This window comes from Salarias fasciatus, chromosome 7 (assembly GCF_902148845.1).
Source record: "Salarias fasciatus chromosome 7, fSalaFa1.1, whole genome shotgun sequence".
In the NCBI taxonomy this organism is placed as follows: Eukaryota; Metazoa; Chordata; class Actinopteri; order Blenniiformes; family Blenniidae; genus Salarias; species Salarias fasciatus.
This window is the reverse complement of record NC_043751.1, coordinates 540,721-555,455: the sequence shown is the minus strand read 5'-3', so window position 1 is coordinate 555,455 and position 14,735 is coordinate 540,721. Positions and strand designations below refer to the sequence as shown.

Sequence of the window (14,735 nt, the reverse complement as noted above, 5' to 3'; positions counted from 1 at the left end):
TTCTACTGTTTCATATATTCATGTTTATGTGTCATATCCTCATAGAAATATTTTTCTGAAGCCCATAGATCCAAAATAATACCATTGAAACAGATTAATTTGTAAGTAGAACTTAAGTGTTAAGTATTTTCCGGCTCCCACTTTCCTCTTCACCGTCTCTGTTGAAAACGAGAGAGAACTTCCCCGTTAGCCAAACTCCAGTGTCTTCCTGTGAACGTATCCAACCCTGTCCAGTAGAGCAGAGATGCTTTTTGCTGTCATTTCTGGAATCAGCCTGCGGTTCAGGTCTGGACATTCAGAAGCACCATCGGTGTATTTCCTGTTAACGGAGAGACGGGCGGCGCCGTGTGTGACTGTCAGCAGAGCGCGCCTGTCGGACTGGGCTTGGTTTATCCGTCTCGTCGGGTCCCAGGTGCTGCCTGTTTCCATCAAAGCTGCCGGAGCAGCGTTTTCTGACCAGATGAGACCAGACGGAGCTTCCTGAGCGTCGGGAGCGGCGCGAAATGACCACGATCTAAACGATTCTCCCTCCGCTCCCGTCGCCGCCCGGACGCTCCTCTTCATTCAGCGGCTGAATGAATTCCAAAGCGTGGTGGACTCGTTCCACGCAGATCCTCCACCCTCAGTGTCCACACCTTCGACCCTCCGTAAATCCCACCACACCACCACCGCCTGGCTTCAGCTGTGCCATTTAAACCCTGCTCAGCATTTTTCACGCACTAGTTACAGATGATTGGGAGTTGCTGCTGAACATGGCCAGCATGACTCGCTAACCTGTCCAAAGAACCGGGGCTGTGACTTCCCATGTGTTGAGTTTTGTATAGATAGAGGCAGTTCTCACTGTGAGGATACGTGTACGAGTCGTTTTTCAATTCCCAGAGGCACACATTGACCTGAAAGCAAACAAAGAAAAAAAATCATCCATATATTCACGTTGACAACCCGGCAGGAGAAATGAGAGTCAGTGGAGGGGATCAGAGGTTTTCCCAGGCCCGTGATCAGCGTTTACAGGCTTCACTGAAAAGCTCTCTGTCAGATCTGCTCTGTGGAGCTAATGTGGTTAAAAATAAATGCTGAACACTGTCAGTCCTCTTCTGCTGTTGATGAGCGTCTGCTCGCTCCTCAGATCCTCAGGACTCTCTGAACTGCATGTCCTGTCGACGTTTGAAGTCCAGCACGCCGGAGTTCCTGACCACTGTACGGTCTGCAGCGATCATTAGCTTACTCACTTCGCGTTACACGTTACGATGAATGGTTCATCCCTAAATTAAATCAGCCAGACTCAAGAACACCAGCATCTCGCGTGGATCTCAGATTCTCAAATCCAGAAAACATACACACAAAAACGTCCGGGAACATTTCCTCTATACGTCTCAGTCAACATGTCTGAGTTCCTGACTCCTCCCTCTCTGTTTAAATATGCTAATCATATTTAAATGAACCCTGCGTCTGAGATTCGCCTCTCGGCACGATCAGAAAATGAAAACCTTGAGTGAGACGTGAAAGAAGGAGAGCTTCAGGAAAAGGGATTTTCAGACGCTGATTTGTGTGTTCACTCGAGCGTGCTCCATCTTTTATCGACGAGAGGCGCGATGGCGAAGGCTCTGTGAGATTCTTGTCACGCATGACGCTCTTGGAAGTGCAGCGGAAGAAATTTCACCCACACAGGTGAAGCCGGGGTCGATTCCCGGGCGAGACGCAGCAGTGTTTCTATTTTTATTTATTTATTTGATCAGCTATCCCCCAGTGGGGGCTCAACCTTTCCACCGGCTGCTCCCATGATGTTTGCACCTACGATCACACGCTGTTGTTGCAAATTGAAGCAGGAGTGCGCCGGGGAAGCGGTGAGGCTGATTAAGACGGTTCACACTTGACGCACGGGATTCTGGACTTCAGTACTTTGCCCACAGCGACGATCACAGGCTTGTTAGAACGATCTGAAGTTGTAGTTTAACGACAAAAAACAGCAAGTCTCTAACTTTAACCACTGATGCCAGCAAGACGGGATTGTATTCAGGTGATTAATAGTAGTCAGTTAAATGGATAAATTCGCTCAGCAAGAAGCCGCACCTCGCCCCAGCGTTGCTGCATTTGAGTCACATGTAGGGATGGGTACCGGAGTCGGTGTTTTTAGGTACCGACCGGATTCCGTCAGTACGACTGAGTGGGGCGCAAAATCAAACCGTACCATGTTTCAGTACCTGAACGTCTCCTTGTGACTGTGAGGGACTGGAAGAGTAGAGGTTTTTCCATGCTGGACCTGAATGCAGCATTTCACGCACAAGAGCGTAACGACGTCAGTAGCCAGCATGTCAACAAATCAAACATGACTAGAAAGTGCTCCAAATCACAGCTCCGCTTTTCAAAATAAGATGCCGATCACGCTCGCTGCAGCAGCAGATCTCCTGGTTAAGAACAAGATTTTTCTCAAGGCTGATTAGCGACCAGCCTCAGATCTACGGCTCCCACTCCTGCATTCGGCACCGTTAGCACCTTAGCATTGGTCAGCATGCTAGCATCCATTAGAGACTCGTCTGCAACAACAATTTAGCTTTTATTAACAAATAAACAGAAAAGTTAACTGGTAGCGTTGAGTCACAGTACGATCTGTACATGGATCAAATGTAAATGTTTCCTGTCGACCGATACAGATTCATTCTGCGATGCTGCTTTTATAGCAAACCAGGCTTTGGCGTTGAGCAGTTCATCACTTGCACATCACATTGTAAGTTTCCCAGCATCTCCTCTCTGTGTATCTTTTTATACTAATACGACCTGTAGATGACCTCTGACCTGCCAGCTCCCTCCTGCAGTCCCTCTGTGGACCACCGGGGGCCTCGGCCCGCCCTCTGAGGATCCCAGCACTGAACAGCTCAGAGTGACTTACCGACTAGAGTCGCCTGACGCGGGACGAAAAGCAGCCTCGCTTTAAAGAACGTCTCCACTGTGTGTTTGAAAAGTTCCATGACCTTTGACCCGGCTGCTCACGTGTCCTCATGTGGATCTCCCTCTTCCCAGGTTTCCAAGACCGCCAAGACTCCAAAGTACACGTACGTCCGCCTGGACGAGCTGAAGGCGGCGGCGGCGTCGGTCAACGTGTACGGCGTGGTGGTGTTCTTCAAGCAGCCGTTCCGGAGCCGCGGCACAGGTCGCTCATGGTCCCTCAACACACTCCAGACACACTCTTCTTCATCCACCTCTGCTGCCTGATGCTCGAGTAGTGGAACGAAAAATGAACGGAAAATTGAATCAGTCCGATAGTTCAGGCGGTGACGCTGTGAACCGTTCTCTCCTTCATGGAATGACCTATTAGATCCCAAACCTAAGTCTTTCTCCACACCCTCTCCACCTGCTGCAGGTCCTTCCTGCCGATCTGTGGTTGATACTACTTCAGTCTTCATGACGGAAAGGCCTCTTTTTGTTCTGCCTGGAAAAAGAAAACACTTTCACAAAGTCCTTGAAGAAATGAGGCTCATCTGAGTGACGATCTTCTCAATGATCAGTGAAGCTGCCATGATTCCCTTTTAGATTATTCATGATGAAAAGTTCGCGATGGGACTTTGACTTGACTGAAAGCACTTTTTATCAGTGTTATTGTCAGCAGGAGGTTATCGGTGTGTAAAAACAGAGCCAGAGAGACAAACGGAGCTAGAAAGGTTCTGCCTGTTTGCCTGGAAAATGTGCTCAAAACTGTCAGAAAAGCTGGTAGCTATCGACAACAGAGGCCAAGAACGTGACGAACCGAGGCTCCGAGGAAGAACCGGGGAGCGTCTTTTTTAGGTAATGCTTCAGGAAGTCATAAGAGCGATGAGCGCTGGGAGAGAGAAGACGAGCTGCAGCCGTTTGTGTGGAAACGGCTGATTATTCCTGCGACCGGCTCAGAGGGCACAGCGGAGCAGAGTGGCGGAACACATCTCCAGCGGACGTGTTGACGAGCTAATGATGGAGGCCGGGGCCCGGCGAGGCCGCTCGGCCGGATCCTAAAAGCTTCGGCCCGCTAATCATCACACAGGGAGCCGCTCTGATCTAATCCCGCCAACCTTCTGGAACATTTACTTCATTTCCCCGCTGACGCGCCGCGGCTGATATTATTATTATTACTGTTATTAGAGAAGTGACTGCGGGTGAGTCCTCAGATATCGGCCATGTTGGAGTGAGGAGCCGAGTCCAACCACAGCCCAGCGGCATCGTGTGTGTGTGTGTGTGTGTGTGTGTGTGTGTGTGTGTGTGTGTATGTGTGTGTGTGTGTATGTGTGTGTGTGTGTGTGTGTGTGTGTGTGTGTGTGTGTGTGTGTGTGTGTGTGTGTGTGTGTCAGACTATCAGGCGTCAGACGTGTGTTTGGGAAAGTACTGTCACGTTTGGGTTTGATCAGAAGCAGCGTCTCACCTGCCCGTCTGTCGGCTACTCTTGTTAAGGTGTTTTCCGTGTGGTTGTATTGAAAAAAAAAAACAACCAGCAGCACCACCTGGTGGCCTGGCATGCTAACTACGTCCTTTTCAGCGTTCCTGCCGGTTGTGTTGAAGGAGATCTTTTTCAGAAGACTGTATTGAAACGAGGCGTTGTCACTTGAAATGATGTGGTGGGAGCGAACCCTGGGCGGGTTTGTGGAGTCCGGTTTGGGCCGCTTTATACTGGTTGTTTTACGGATCCAGAAGGGATGGAAAATTACGTTGCGCAGCAGGAGTTTCAAACTTAGATATACGACCATAGTATTAGCCCGCTTTTTCATTTGGGAGAACCGCCATCCGGTCGTACGTGACCTTACGGGTTTGTCCACCTTTCCTCCAGTCCCTGGCGCGTTGGCTGCCGGATGCGGAGAAAACCAACCCGCTGTCGGATCCCTTGTAGAGTCATGATCCCGTTACAGCTGCAGGATGCTTCAAGCCACAAACAAAATGCATCTGATGGAAATACAGCCGTTTATTACAGTGGCGCTAAAGCTAGTAGTCACATCTATGGTCATATATCTATGCTCGAAGCTCCTGCTGCGCATCCATTCTTCAACCTCAACGTAACCCGTGTAAAATGACCCTCACCGTTTTTCCAGTTGCATTCAGAAAACGCCCCGCTTACGTGATATTTTTCAGCTGAAAGTGGAAAAACTCTTGCTGCAGTTTACTTTCTTGGAGTCACTGAAAACGGTTTCCAAGGTGGAACTTTCGCGAAAAGCTTTGACCCCGTCTCCATGGAAACGGGGGAAATCACAGCTTTCTGAAACTGATCGCACTCCGTTACCTTGTCTGGACTGGTTCCAGTCCAGATTCTCCTGGTCCTGGTCCTGGTTCCAGTCCAGATTCTGATGGACTTGGTAGTTTTAGTTGACGGTCATCATAATAACAATCCAACATGGCCGTTTGTCCAAATGAGTGTGTGTGTTCTCCGTTGTTAATGTTAGTGCACCAGGCTGTGAAGTGAATGAGAAGCCTTGTGTGTGTTTTCACTTGGTCTCGGTTTGATCCTTCTGCTGAGGTGTTGCTGGGAGTTTTCCTGTCGTGACACACGCTTGATGTTTTTCTTCTCGTCTCGCTCAGACTGGTGCTCCAGCCTGAAAATCGTCGATCAGTCCAACAAGAAAGTCGGCTGCACCCTGTTCTGCGAGAAGCTGGAGGATCATCCGCAGATCTTTAAAAACGGAGACATCATCCGCATGCACAGAGTCAAGGTCCCGCCTGTTCTGCCCCCTCGGCCCGCGGTCCTGTAGAGACCTGCTGATTGTGTGTTCTGGACTCAGACCCAGCTCTACAACGGCGCCGTCACGCTGGTCAACACCTTCGGCTTCTCGGCGGTGACGTTCGACGGGGCCCCGGGTTCGGCCGTGGAGCCGCGGACGTCCAGCCGCTCCTTCCACTTCGACCAGGAGGACCGGCGGAGGGTGGAGGAGCTGCGCTCCTGGGCCGGCGGCCAGGCGGCGCTGCCCCGGGACGCCGCCGCCGTGCCCCTGTCCTCCGTCCGGCCCAGAGCCTTCTTCGACCTGACCTGCCAGCTGCTGGCCAAGGCGCCCATGGACACCACCTGCACCCTGCTGAGGGTATGGACCCCCGCCGGCCGGCGCCGCCCTCTGCACGGACCGCTGTGACCGTTGTGATTGGCTGGTTGTTCCAGGTGTGGGACGGGACCAGGTGTCCTCACCCTCAGGTCGAAGTGATGGTGGAGCCGCACGCCGTGGAGGGACCGGCGTCCTTCTCCAAGGACAAAGAGAGCCTCGTCGCCAACGTCTTCGTCTACGACAACCACGTGGAGTCTGCCCAGGCGCTGAAGGTAGGAGGTGATGTGCCGTCACGATGAAACGGCGGCTCGAGACTGTTTCTGTAATCTCAGTTTACCTGCTGGTATGAATAATCTGGACATAGTTTATATTTTGAAGATGAATATACATTTTACAAGCTGGAGATTGTGTGAATTCTAAAGTGAAAATGAAATCTAACCTCAGCTCAGTTTTTCTGACTGAATCATGAATGAACCCGAGTCCCTGCTGAGTGTGTTTGACAGAGGAAGACACTTTTTTTTCTTTTTTTTTTTGCTGAGGTGAAACTTGTTCTGATAGGAATCAGTAAAGAAGAATGAGGTGGTTCTTTGTTGGAGAGAAGAATCGGGAGGTGAGTTTGAGGCTTCAGAGGGAAGAGAACAAACTCCATGGCTGCTGGTGTGAAGTCGGCCAGTGAGACGAGTCTCGGGTGTTTCTCTACATGCAGCCTTAAAGGGAGGCTTTCGTACGGCGGAGGGAGCATCATGGCATGAGGCTGCTCTCACATCTTTAACGCGGGGTTTCATCCTGGTCTTCTCTATCTGTGTCCAGCTGGCCTCATGCAGCCTGAGCTGCGAGACTTGCGGTGAGGCAGGAGTCTTTCGGTCTGGTCTGGTTCGGCTCCGGTCCTCACAGAGACCACAGAGACAGGGAAGTGTGAGTCTGAGCGATGGCGGCAGCAGGGAGACCCATCCTTCTTTATTCAGCGCTCTGAGACATAAATGACACGGTGTCGGTGGTAAACTCTCCCTGAATGACCAGATGAGTGACTCATGAGCCGCCGTGTCATCAGCTGTAAATCCTCACTTGAAGGAGCTGCTCTTCACTACTCAAGACTGCAAAGGCAGTTTTTCTTCACCAGGAAACAAACAACATTTAGATGTCACTTCTCTGTAATCTGATCAGGACTTTAACAAGCTTTTCCTACAGAGGCTGGTGTTAAATTACAAGCATTCAATGATTGTTTCAACAAAGATTTGTTGCCGTTATAACAGACAGATTTTACATCAAAGGTCACAAAATCAGGTCAGGTTAGATCCAGCTGCTCGGCAGTGATCAGCTGATGAATTTCACCAGCAGGGGAGAGCGACCCGAGCGCTCATCAAACCGCCTCCTTGGAGCCGGTTTTCTGGCTTCTGAGCTGGTTGTCTGCTCTTTCATTGCAGATTATTTGTAGAAAATGAAGCACATCTATTGTTAATTTAATATAGTTTAGTATTAGTTATTTTTTTTTAAGTTTATTTTTGTAGATTCTGAATCGCACAGGGTGGGGCGGCGCCAAATGTCACGAAGCAGCTCCACCTGCTCCACCTCGGAGAACCACTGCAGCTGTTATGGCTTGAATGCTGAAGCTTCCTCAAAGCGTTTGTTCCTTCAGTGTTCACTCTGCCTCACTAGTGCTAAATGAAAATAAGGTGATTATAAAAGTAGACATCTGCTTCTTCGATCTTTCATTTTTAATAGATTAAAGACGTGTCAGATCAGATCGGGACTCGGTTTCAGCCGGTACTCAAAACCAAATGAATCAAACTCGGGAGCCAAAGACCTGATCGGGACGTCTCTACTCAGTGCTCGGCTTTCACTCTCAGGGCCGTCATTCCTCCTCACTGTTCAGTTTGTTGATCTCTTCAGGGCAGATCCACATGTCAGAAGTCCTCCCAGAACCCTGGGAGAAACTGTTTTACAGTTATGGGAGCGGCAAAAACTAAGAACGTGAAGGCAGAACTGGTTTTGTGTGCCAGCTGGAGAAGAAAACTACTTCATTAATGCATTTTTTAAAAAATGTAACAGCCTTAAAATGAAAACTGGACCAGAAGGAGAAGCAGTCTCCTGTGTGGAGGTGTGACGAGTAAAAAGCCAGTTGCGTCCTCTTTAGCTCAAAATGAGTTGGAGCTCACGCAGGAAGCGTCTCTCTGTCGGACTGTAACGATTCTGCTGCAGCCTCGGAGAGAAACGTCGGTCTCTGGTTCCAGTTGGAGCTTTTTCTTATGTGCCGAGGGAAACTCACCTTTCCTCACCATCAGATTCCTGTAAATCAGACAAACGATCCCTGATATTTCAGCAGTTACATTCTCAAGTTAGATCTGAATTTAATCTCCTATCAATACTGACGACTTGAGCTATTTTCCCTGAGTGTGTTTTTTTCTTTTGAAATACAGACCCTGAATATATTTAATTAGTGTTTTCCTTGTTTTTAGGGGGTTCAGTCTAGAAATCCTCCGTTCCCAGTGCGCTCATGCCGTTTTCCCAGCAGTCGTCAGCAGGAGTCGTGAGTCATGTGACTTCCTCCAGCCCTCCCATCTCAGCCGACCGTTTAGGAACTCTTTTCCGTTCCGTTGTGAAGCTGCAGTGTAAATGTGCGAGCAGGCGTCCTGCAAACCGCTGGAGGTGCAGGACTGACCTCTGGACTGATCGGAGGGAACTCCCTCCTGCCGTGCACTGACTGCAGTCGTGCGCAGTTCTGTCTGCTCTCCTGCGCCCACTTCCTCTTTCTTCATCGCCGTCCAGGAAAATGAAGGGTTGTCTTCAAAGGTCACCTCTGCTGCAGAGCGGCTTTTCTTCTCACAGTGTTGTTTTTAAAGTTCCCCTGAACGTCGGTCACTCGCTGGTTTGGTCTTTTTCTTGCACTCTGAGGACGAGAGTCCCGCGGAGCTGTTTGCTCCATGACGGGACAGGAAAGCTGCATCTCCTCTGTCCTCCGGCTTACAAGGACGTCCACCCTGTAATAATCCCAAATAACTGTCCCGGAAGAGGAGGACAGACTTTCTGCTGTGTTTTTACTCCCAGATTACAGGGTCGTTCTTTGTTGATGTCGGTGTAGAGCTGGCCAGAAAGATTCAGAGCTGCGAAGCAGCAGAAGGAAAAACTAATCAGTTTGATATTTCTATGACTGAATTGGTTGAAAATGGAGAAAAGCTTAAGCAGCAGGAGAGGAGGTTTTTGGCCTCTGGATGGGGAAGCACCACATACCGGCGTTGAAATCGCAATTGGCCGATATCGGTCATTGTTTTCAGTTCAATCAGTAAATCTGGTCCAGTACTAACAGCCGGTGTTTGTCTGCGTCTTGTTCCTGTTTTGCGTGTTGGTTTAAGGTATAATCCAGTCATGATTGTGATGTTTTTGATTTAGCGTTTCATCGATGGGAGTTAATCTGAGCAGCCAGACTCCCAGCACGGCGTCCGCCGCCGGCGTCTCATGGAAACATGTCGTAGCAGGATGCAGAGTCACGCTGCGCAGGAATCCGACGCTGAACCGAGGCTGTGAGCAGTTTGGCACCGCGTTTAAATCCCCAACAGAAACCCAAATGAAGTGTTGAGGAAGTTGGGACTCGGGACTGTGGCTCTGGTGGCTGAGAGGCGGCAGCGTGCTGATTTACCTCCAGCAGTGAAATTCTTCTGTCACAGAAGAAAAGCAGAAATCTGCAGCCAATCCACAGCGTTCGCTTTGGGAGTGTGACGCCTGTCTCGGCCGTTTGGTGTGTCTCCAGCGGTCTTTATGAACGCATTAAGGGTGATTATGGCGGGATTAAGACAGTTGACATCCCATCAGTGTGTGTGTCCTCAGATTAGACTGCTCCTGAGTCATGTTGAGCTCCCCTCGTCTCTGCCAGCTGGAGATGGAGCGGCGGAGCCTCAAAGACCCATCGCTCGTGGTTTTAGCGGATCGTCGTCCTCTACGCTCACTTCAGTAGTCCCTCCACAGCTCAGAGCTGCAGCTTGTCCTCACACAATGGAGTTCATCAAAGAGGGAGGATCCAGGTGTTTGTGGCGCTCAGGTGTGAACCAGACCAGGACCAGTCCAGTGGTCAGGTGAAGATCTCATAAAGGAACAGACACTCTCCCAGAGGCAGAGCCCTCCACTCCTAATGAGGCCTGGACTGGAGCTGGAGCTTCCTCTGTGCTGGTTATGTAATTGTGTTTACCGCTTTAAATCTTTGATCAGCACGAGGGACACTGTGTTGAAGTGTGTCTTTGTAGCTGGGCTGATTGTTTCGGGCCTGCCGAGCCGGTGGGAGCTTCTTCCCCCTGCGGAGGCTCATCACTGGCTGAAAGTAACTGAAACAGCTCGGCTGTTTTCTCTTTAATATTTATTTGATTTGCCAATTGTGTGTCTAAGTGGAGTTAATTTCCTCTGGTTATTTTCTTAATTATCGCCGCACGCGGCGGTCGTCCGTCAGCTCGCTGCTGTGTCGCTGTGTGAACAGCTCTGCTCCGTGTTCTCTGACGGCCATCTGCCCTCGACCCCCGCAGGCGCCGGAGAGCTCTTCACGCCAAGCGGAGCTGCTTCATTACTCATTTCAACCGTATTTTAATGCGGTAAATACCCCTCGTTAGCATGAGACCGCGGCTTGAAGCGTCGGCCCGGGTCAAATGATTCTGAGGTTTCTGGACCCGACGGACTGCTTTAATCTGCTGAATTGATCTTTCCCAACATTAAGATGATCAAACAATGTGATGCACATTTATTAATTCCATTTAATGCTAAGAGAAAGACGAAGGATGGGTTCCGTTCACATTGGAACCGATACAGTACCCGGGTACGGTTCCTGGTGCAGAGCACCAACCGAAGACTCGGTCTTTCTTTGACGCGTCCCTGGTGACAGATAGTGAAGAAGCCCGTCTGAGGCCTTCATCCACCCACAGCTGTGGGCTCTATCGGCTCCACAAGAGTTCTCTCTGGATTTACAGAGTCTTCACTCAGTCGAGGGTTTGCCCCCCTCCCCCGGTGCCGCGGCTTCAGCCGTGATCTTATTGGAACTCTTGAAGAGCTCTGCATTGCACCACAGTTCTCTCTTTACAAAACGGCTGCTTTTAGCCGAAGCTCCTGCCAACGTCTCGATTCCTCCCTGCATCGACGTTTATTCCAGAGCTGCTGTTGGCCCGGCCTGCTCCAGGTGAACTCTCCAGTGGAAAAGATTTTGGCTGAAAGACCAAACTGGAAATTTCTCATGATGCTGAAAGAAGTAAGTATGCTTCATGCTTCCTGAAGCTTTGGGACGCTGCGATCACGTCCACACCCACCACCAGATGTGTTGTTTCCCACTGCGTCAGCGCCGCGCTGGTTTTAGGATGCAGCCGTGAGCTTCCAGCTTTTTTTATAAACTCCACTCTGATTGGCTCAATCAGCTCAAACACTAAGAAATATGAAGAGCTGCTGCAGAGAACGCCGGCGACAGTTTTTGTTCTGTCTGATGAAGATACGTCAGGTGTGTAGAAAGGTGGGTGGAGGTGTAAGATTTAAACGAGCGCAGAGTTAAAATTAGGCTCTGCTTTTGCTCGCTAGTAGAGAGGAATCACGAGGTCTGATCACAGATTTCACTTTTTTAATTGGAGCGGAGAAAAGGTGAGAAGCTTGTCTTGCCTGTTCAGCTTCACACCGCCGCGTTAAGCTGTTTTACGAGTTCCATTTTCCAGTGATATTTATCTCGTCTGACCAACAGTGGAACATCTGGGCTGGTTTTACATCCGCCACATGTTCAGTGAACGGCCAAACCTCGGCCTCTGGCCAGGCCCCGCCCACCAGCGCACAAGCACCAGTAACATTCAACTCACAACTTCTCACAACATCCTGTGTGGCGAACCATTGGAGCAGACCACAGCGTTGAATTCTGGGATAATTGAGTCACTTAAGACGCTAAAATGGTCAAACGACGTGCCAATCGAACTGCGATCCAACAGGTATCCAGAAAGGAACAGCAACACGGGTTCTTCTCAGCTTATTTGTTACAAGATCAGGTGATGAAGTCAAACACCAAAACTCAAGAAATGGGGAAAATATATGGAATTACTTCAAAAACCTGACATTTCTGAAAGAAGAAAATTAAATATTGTTGGTGAAAAAGCAAGTAAAACCACCTAAAAAGAGGTAAAAGGATTAAAGCAGCTAAAATTTCAAAACTGTCAATAGAGAAACGGGAGAAAAATCTGTTTGAATCAGGTTAAATGTACTGAAATGTTCACTATTCTGAGCTGTAGTTAGACTTCATGAATGTTTCTTAAGATATTGTTTTTGTTCGTGAATCAAAACGAGATATGAACCTTCATTTGCCTCATTTTAAGGGTTAACTGAACATTACGGCTCCAAACCAACTTGACCTGGTGGAAAGTCACAAAAAGGGCTCTTTTGGTCAGAAAGGCTGCAGAGCCCTGACCTGGCTTCACTGATGTGGACTGATGTTGGACTGTAGGTGAGACGTCGTCCTGGTTTTCACAGCGGCAGCAGAAACACGCAGCTTTTCCTTCTTTGTCCTCTGCTGTGGCGGAGTTCGCCTGCAGAGACCCGTCCTAACCCTAACCTGCTCTTCTGAGACTTTTATGAAGCGTTTTTATTCGGACAGACCTTTGGTTGACCTGCAGCTGCCTCGTTTTATTTGCTTTACTGATTGTTTGTACTCCTCTTTATCTTTGTCCTTTTGTCAGTTTCACTACACACACTAATATTTTGCTGAGTTTATCTCTGTTTCTGTCTTTCTGCTTTTATTATTATTTCAGTTTTTGTTTTTGTGATTTCATTGTCGCTCAGTACTTTGTGATCTTTATCTGTGGAAGGTGCTCTATGAATATACTTTACTTTCTCACCATGTTCACACAGCTTCTTCTACCAGGAGAAAGAAACAGTCTTGAAGCTCCAGTCATTATAAACATGATGACAATATTGAGCTAGAATTGCAAAGAAGGGTTTTGAAACCAGAGCTGAGTCCAGAGTCGACAGCTGAGCTCCAGTTTCTTCTCTCCTTCTAGCTGATACCTAAACCTGATTTATTTCCTGGAAAGCATTCCATGTCAGTCAGAGAGCTCTGTGCTCAGTGGACTGTATGCACGTTTCAGTGGAACTAGTGGGTACAGTCAACTGGAGTAAGTTTTATCCCAGTGTTGTTGGGTTTTTTTTTTTTTTTTCATTTATTAATCTCCCATTAAAACATCTAAAGGCAGATACTGAGAACAGCAACGTGAGAAACATGTTAGGAGTTTGGAGACAGGAACAGAGAAGCAAGAGAGCCCAGTGGACCCGTCTGCTGGGGATTCAAACCCACACACTTCTGATCCCATGGGGGGTCCCCGGGCCTCTGGGCTGCTCCAGACCGGGATAGAGGGACACGTTGGTGGCATTTAATGGAAGGATTCCAGGATCCTGTCCTTCGTCAGGGGAGGAGATCAGGATTTCCAGGCTTTCCTGCTCTCCATATTACCACCACATTCACATCTGGAACTGGGTAATTAGACGACTTCAATAACGAACGCACCCATCTGTGTCCACACGCCGGATCATGTGTTGAAGGAAGTCTTTGTTCTTTGTTCTGATGACGCTGTCTTCACCTGAGGGCCTTTACATGATCAATACTGTGAAGCAGTCCTCTGCACCACGCGGCCGCCGCAGTATGAAGTCTGAATGATGCATAAGAGTCTATTGACAACCCCTCTGAAGCAGAGATGAAGTAACCGAAGCAGCTTGCACTCTTGACGGGATTTTTTTGACAGCTGTGTCTCGGTACCCATCAGTCAGTTCACCTCTGGCTTCCACAGCTCGATGCTCGCCGAGGCTTTTCACGACAGGAGCGTTACAGCAGGAATATTCCCCCCAATTACCGAGCTCCTCTGGTGAATCATCAGCGATACTGTAGGAAATCGACTGAGGCGTTTCCTGTGAGAAAGCCATTAGGAGAGAAAGGAGCCTGTAATGATGAAGGGGGAAGCTGCGAGCCGGGTGTGGAGGAATCCGCGTGCATCAGCCAATAAAACACACAGCGGATTGGTGTTTGCTCAAGAACGGGGGGAAATCTGAGTCAAAGCAGTGTTTAACTGTCAGTCCGTCACTCTTAAAGCACCTTCATCAGCAGATTCTCTTAGAAATCCACCTTCAAGGAGAGCAGCAGCATGTAGATCATCATGGACTCAGTGCTGGTAATGAAGTACGACGCTCAGCTGATGTGCCGTTGGTCTCAGATGCTCTCACCCTCAGGTAGTCCTGCGAGTGGTAAGCAGAAAGACGTCCATTTTGTTTTTCATGGAAAATGGATTTATAGAATAAAATACCAAAACTCTCAAAATATCAGCTCAGGTGTTTTGAGCTCGGAGCGTTTGTCCGTCTGGTTGTTGGTGTATTCGGGGGATTACGTTCATCATTGAATGGAGCCCTTTCAGAGGTGGATTTCCAGAAGTTTTTATTTTAAAATATCAGTTCTTCATCTAAATGATGGCCGAACCTCGCTGGGATCCTCCTCCTTCTCCCTGCAGTTTTCCGTGGCTGTCTCTCCAGCTCTCCCTGTCTCTTCCCATCACTTCCTCCATCTCTCTGTCTCCACCTCCTCCTGCCTCCGCCGTCCCTCGGCTATCTGCTGGCGCCTGCTCTCCCTCCACAATCTGCATCATCTGCGCCGTTATCAGGACGGCCACGCCGTCGCTTAAATGTGTTGTGAATAATTGGAACAGGCTGAGACGCCGATGTGTAAAATAACCACGAAGCACAGAGAACTTCCGCAAAGAAGCATCG

General features: G+C 49.1%; 1 protein-coding gene across 1 annotated transcript in view; it reads left to right on the top strand.

Moving 5' to 3' along the window:
• The window catches only part of LOC115392008 (protection of telomeres protein 1-like), a 47,763-nt gene that overhangs the window by 21,705 nt on the left and 11,323 nt on the right, over positions 1-14,735 (top strand). Inside the window, exons 7-10 of the mRNA XM_030096489.1 lie at positions 3,019-3,148; positions 5,533-5,663; positions 5,733-6,029; positions 6,104-6,259. Of these exons, the coding sequence (XP_029952349.1) occupies positions 3,019-3,148; positions 5,533-5,663; positions 5,733-6,029; positions 6,104-6,259 (714 nt within the window). The remainder of the gene's footprint in view (positions 1-3,018; positions 3,149-5,532; positions 5,664-5,732; positions 6,030-6,103; positions 6,260-14,735) is intronic.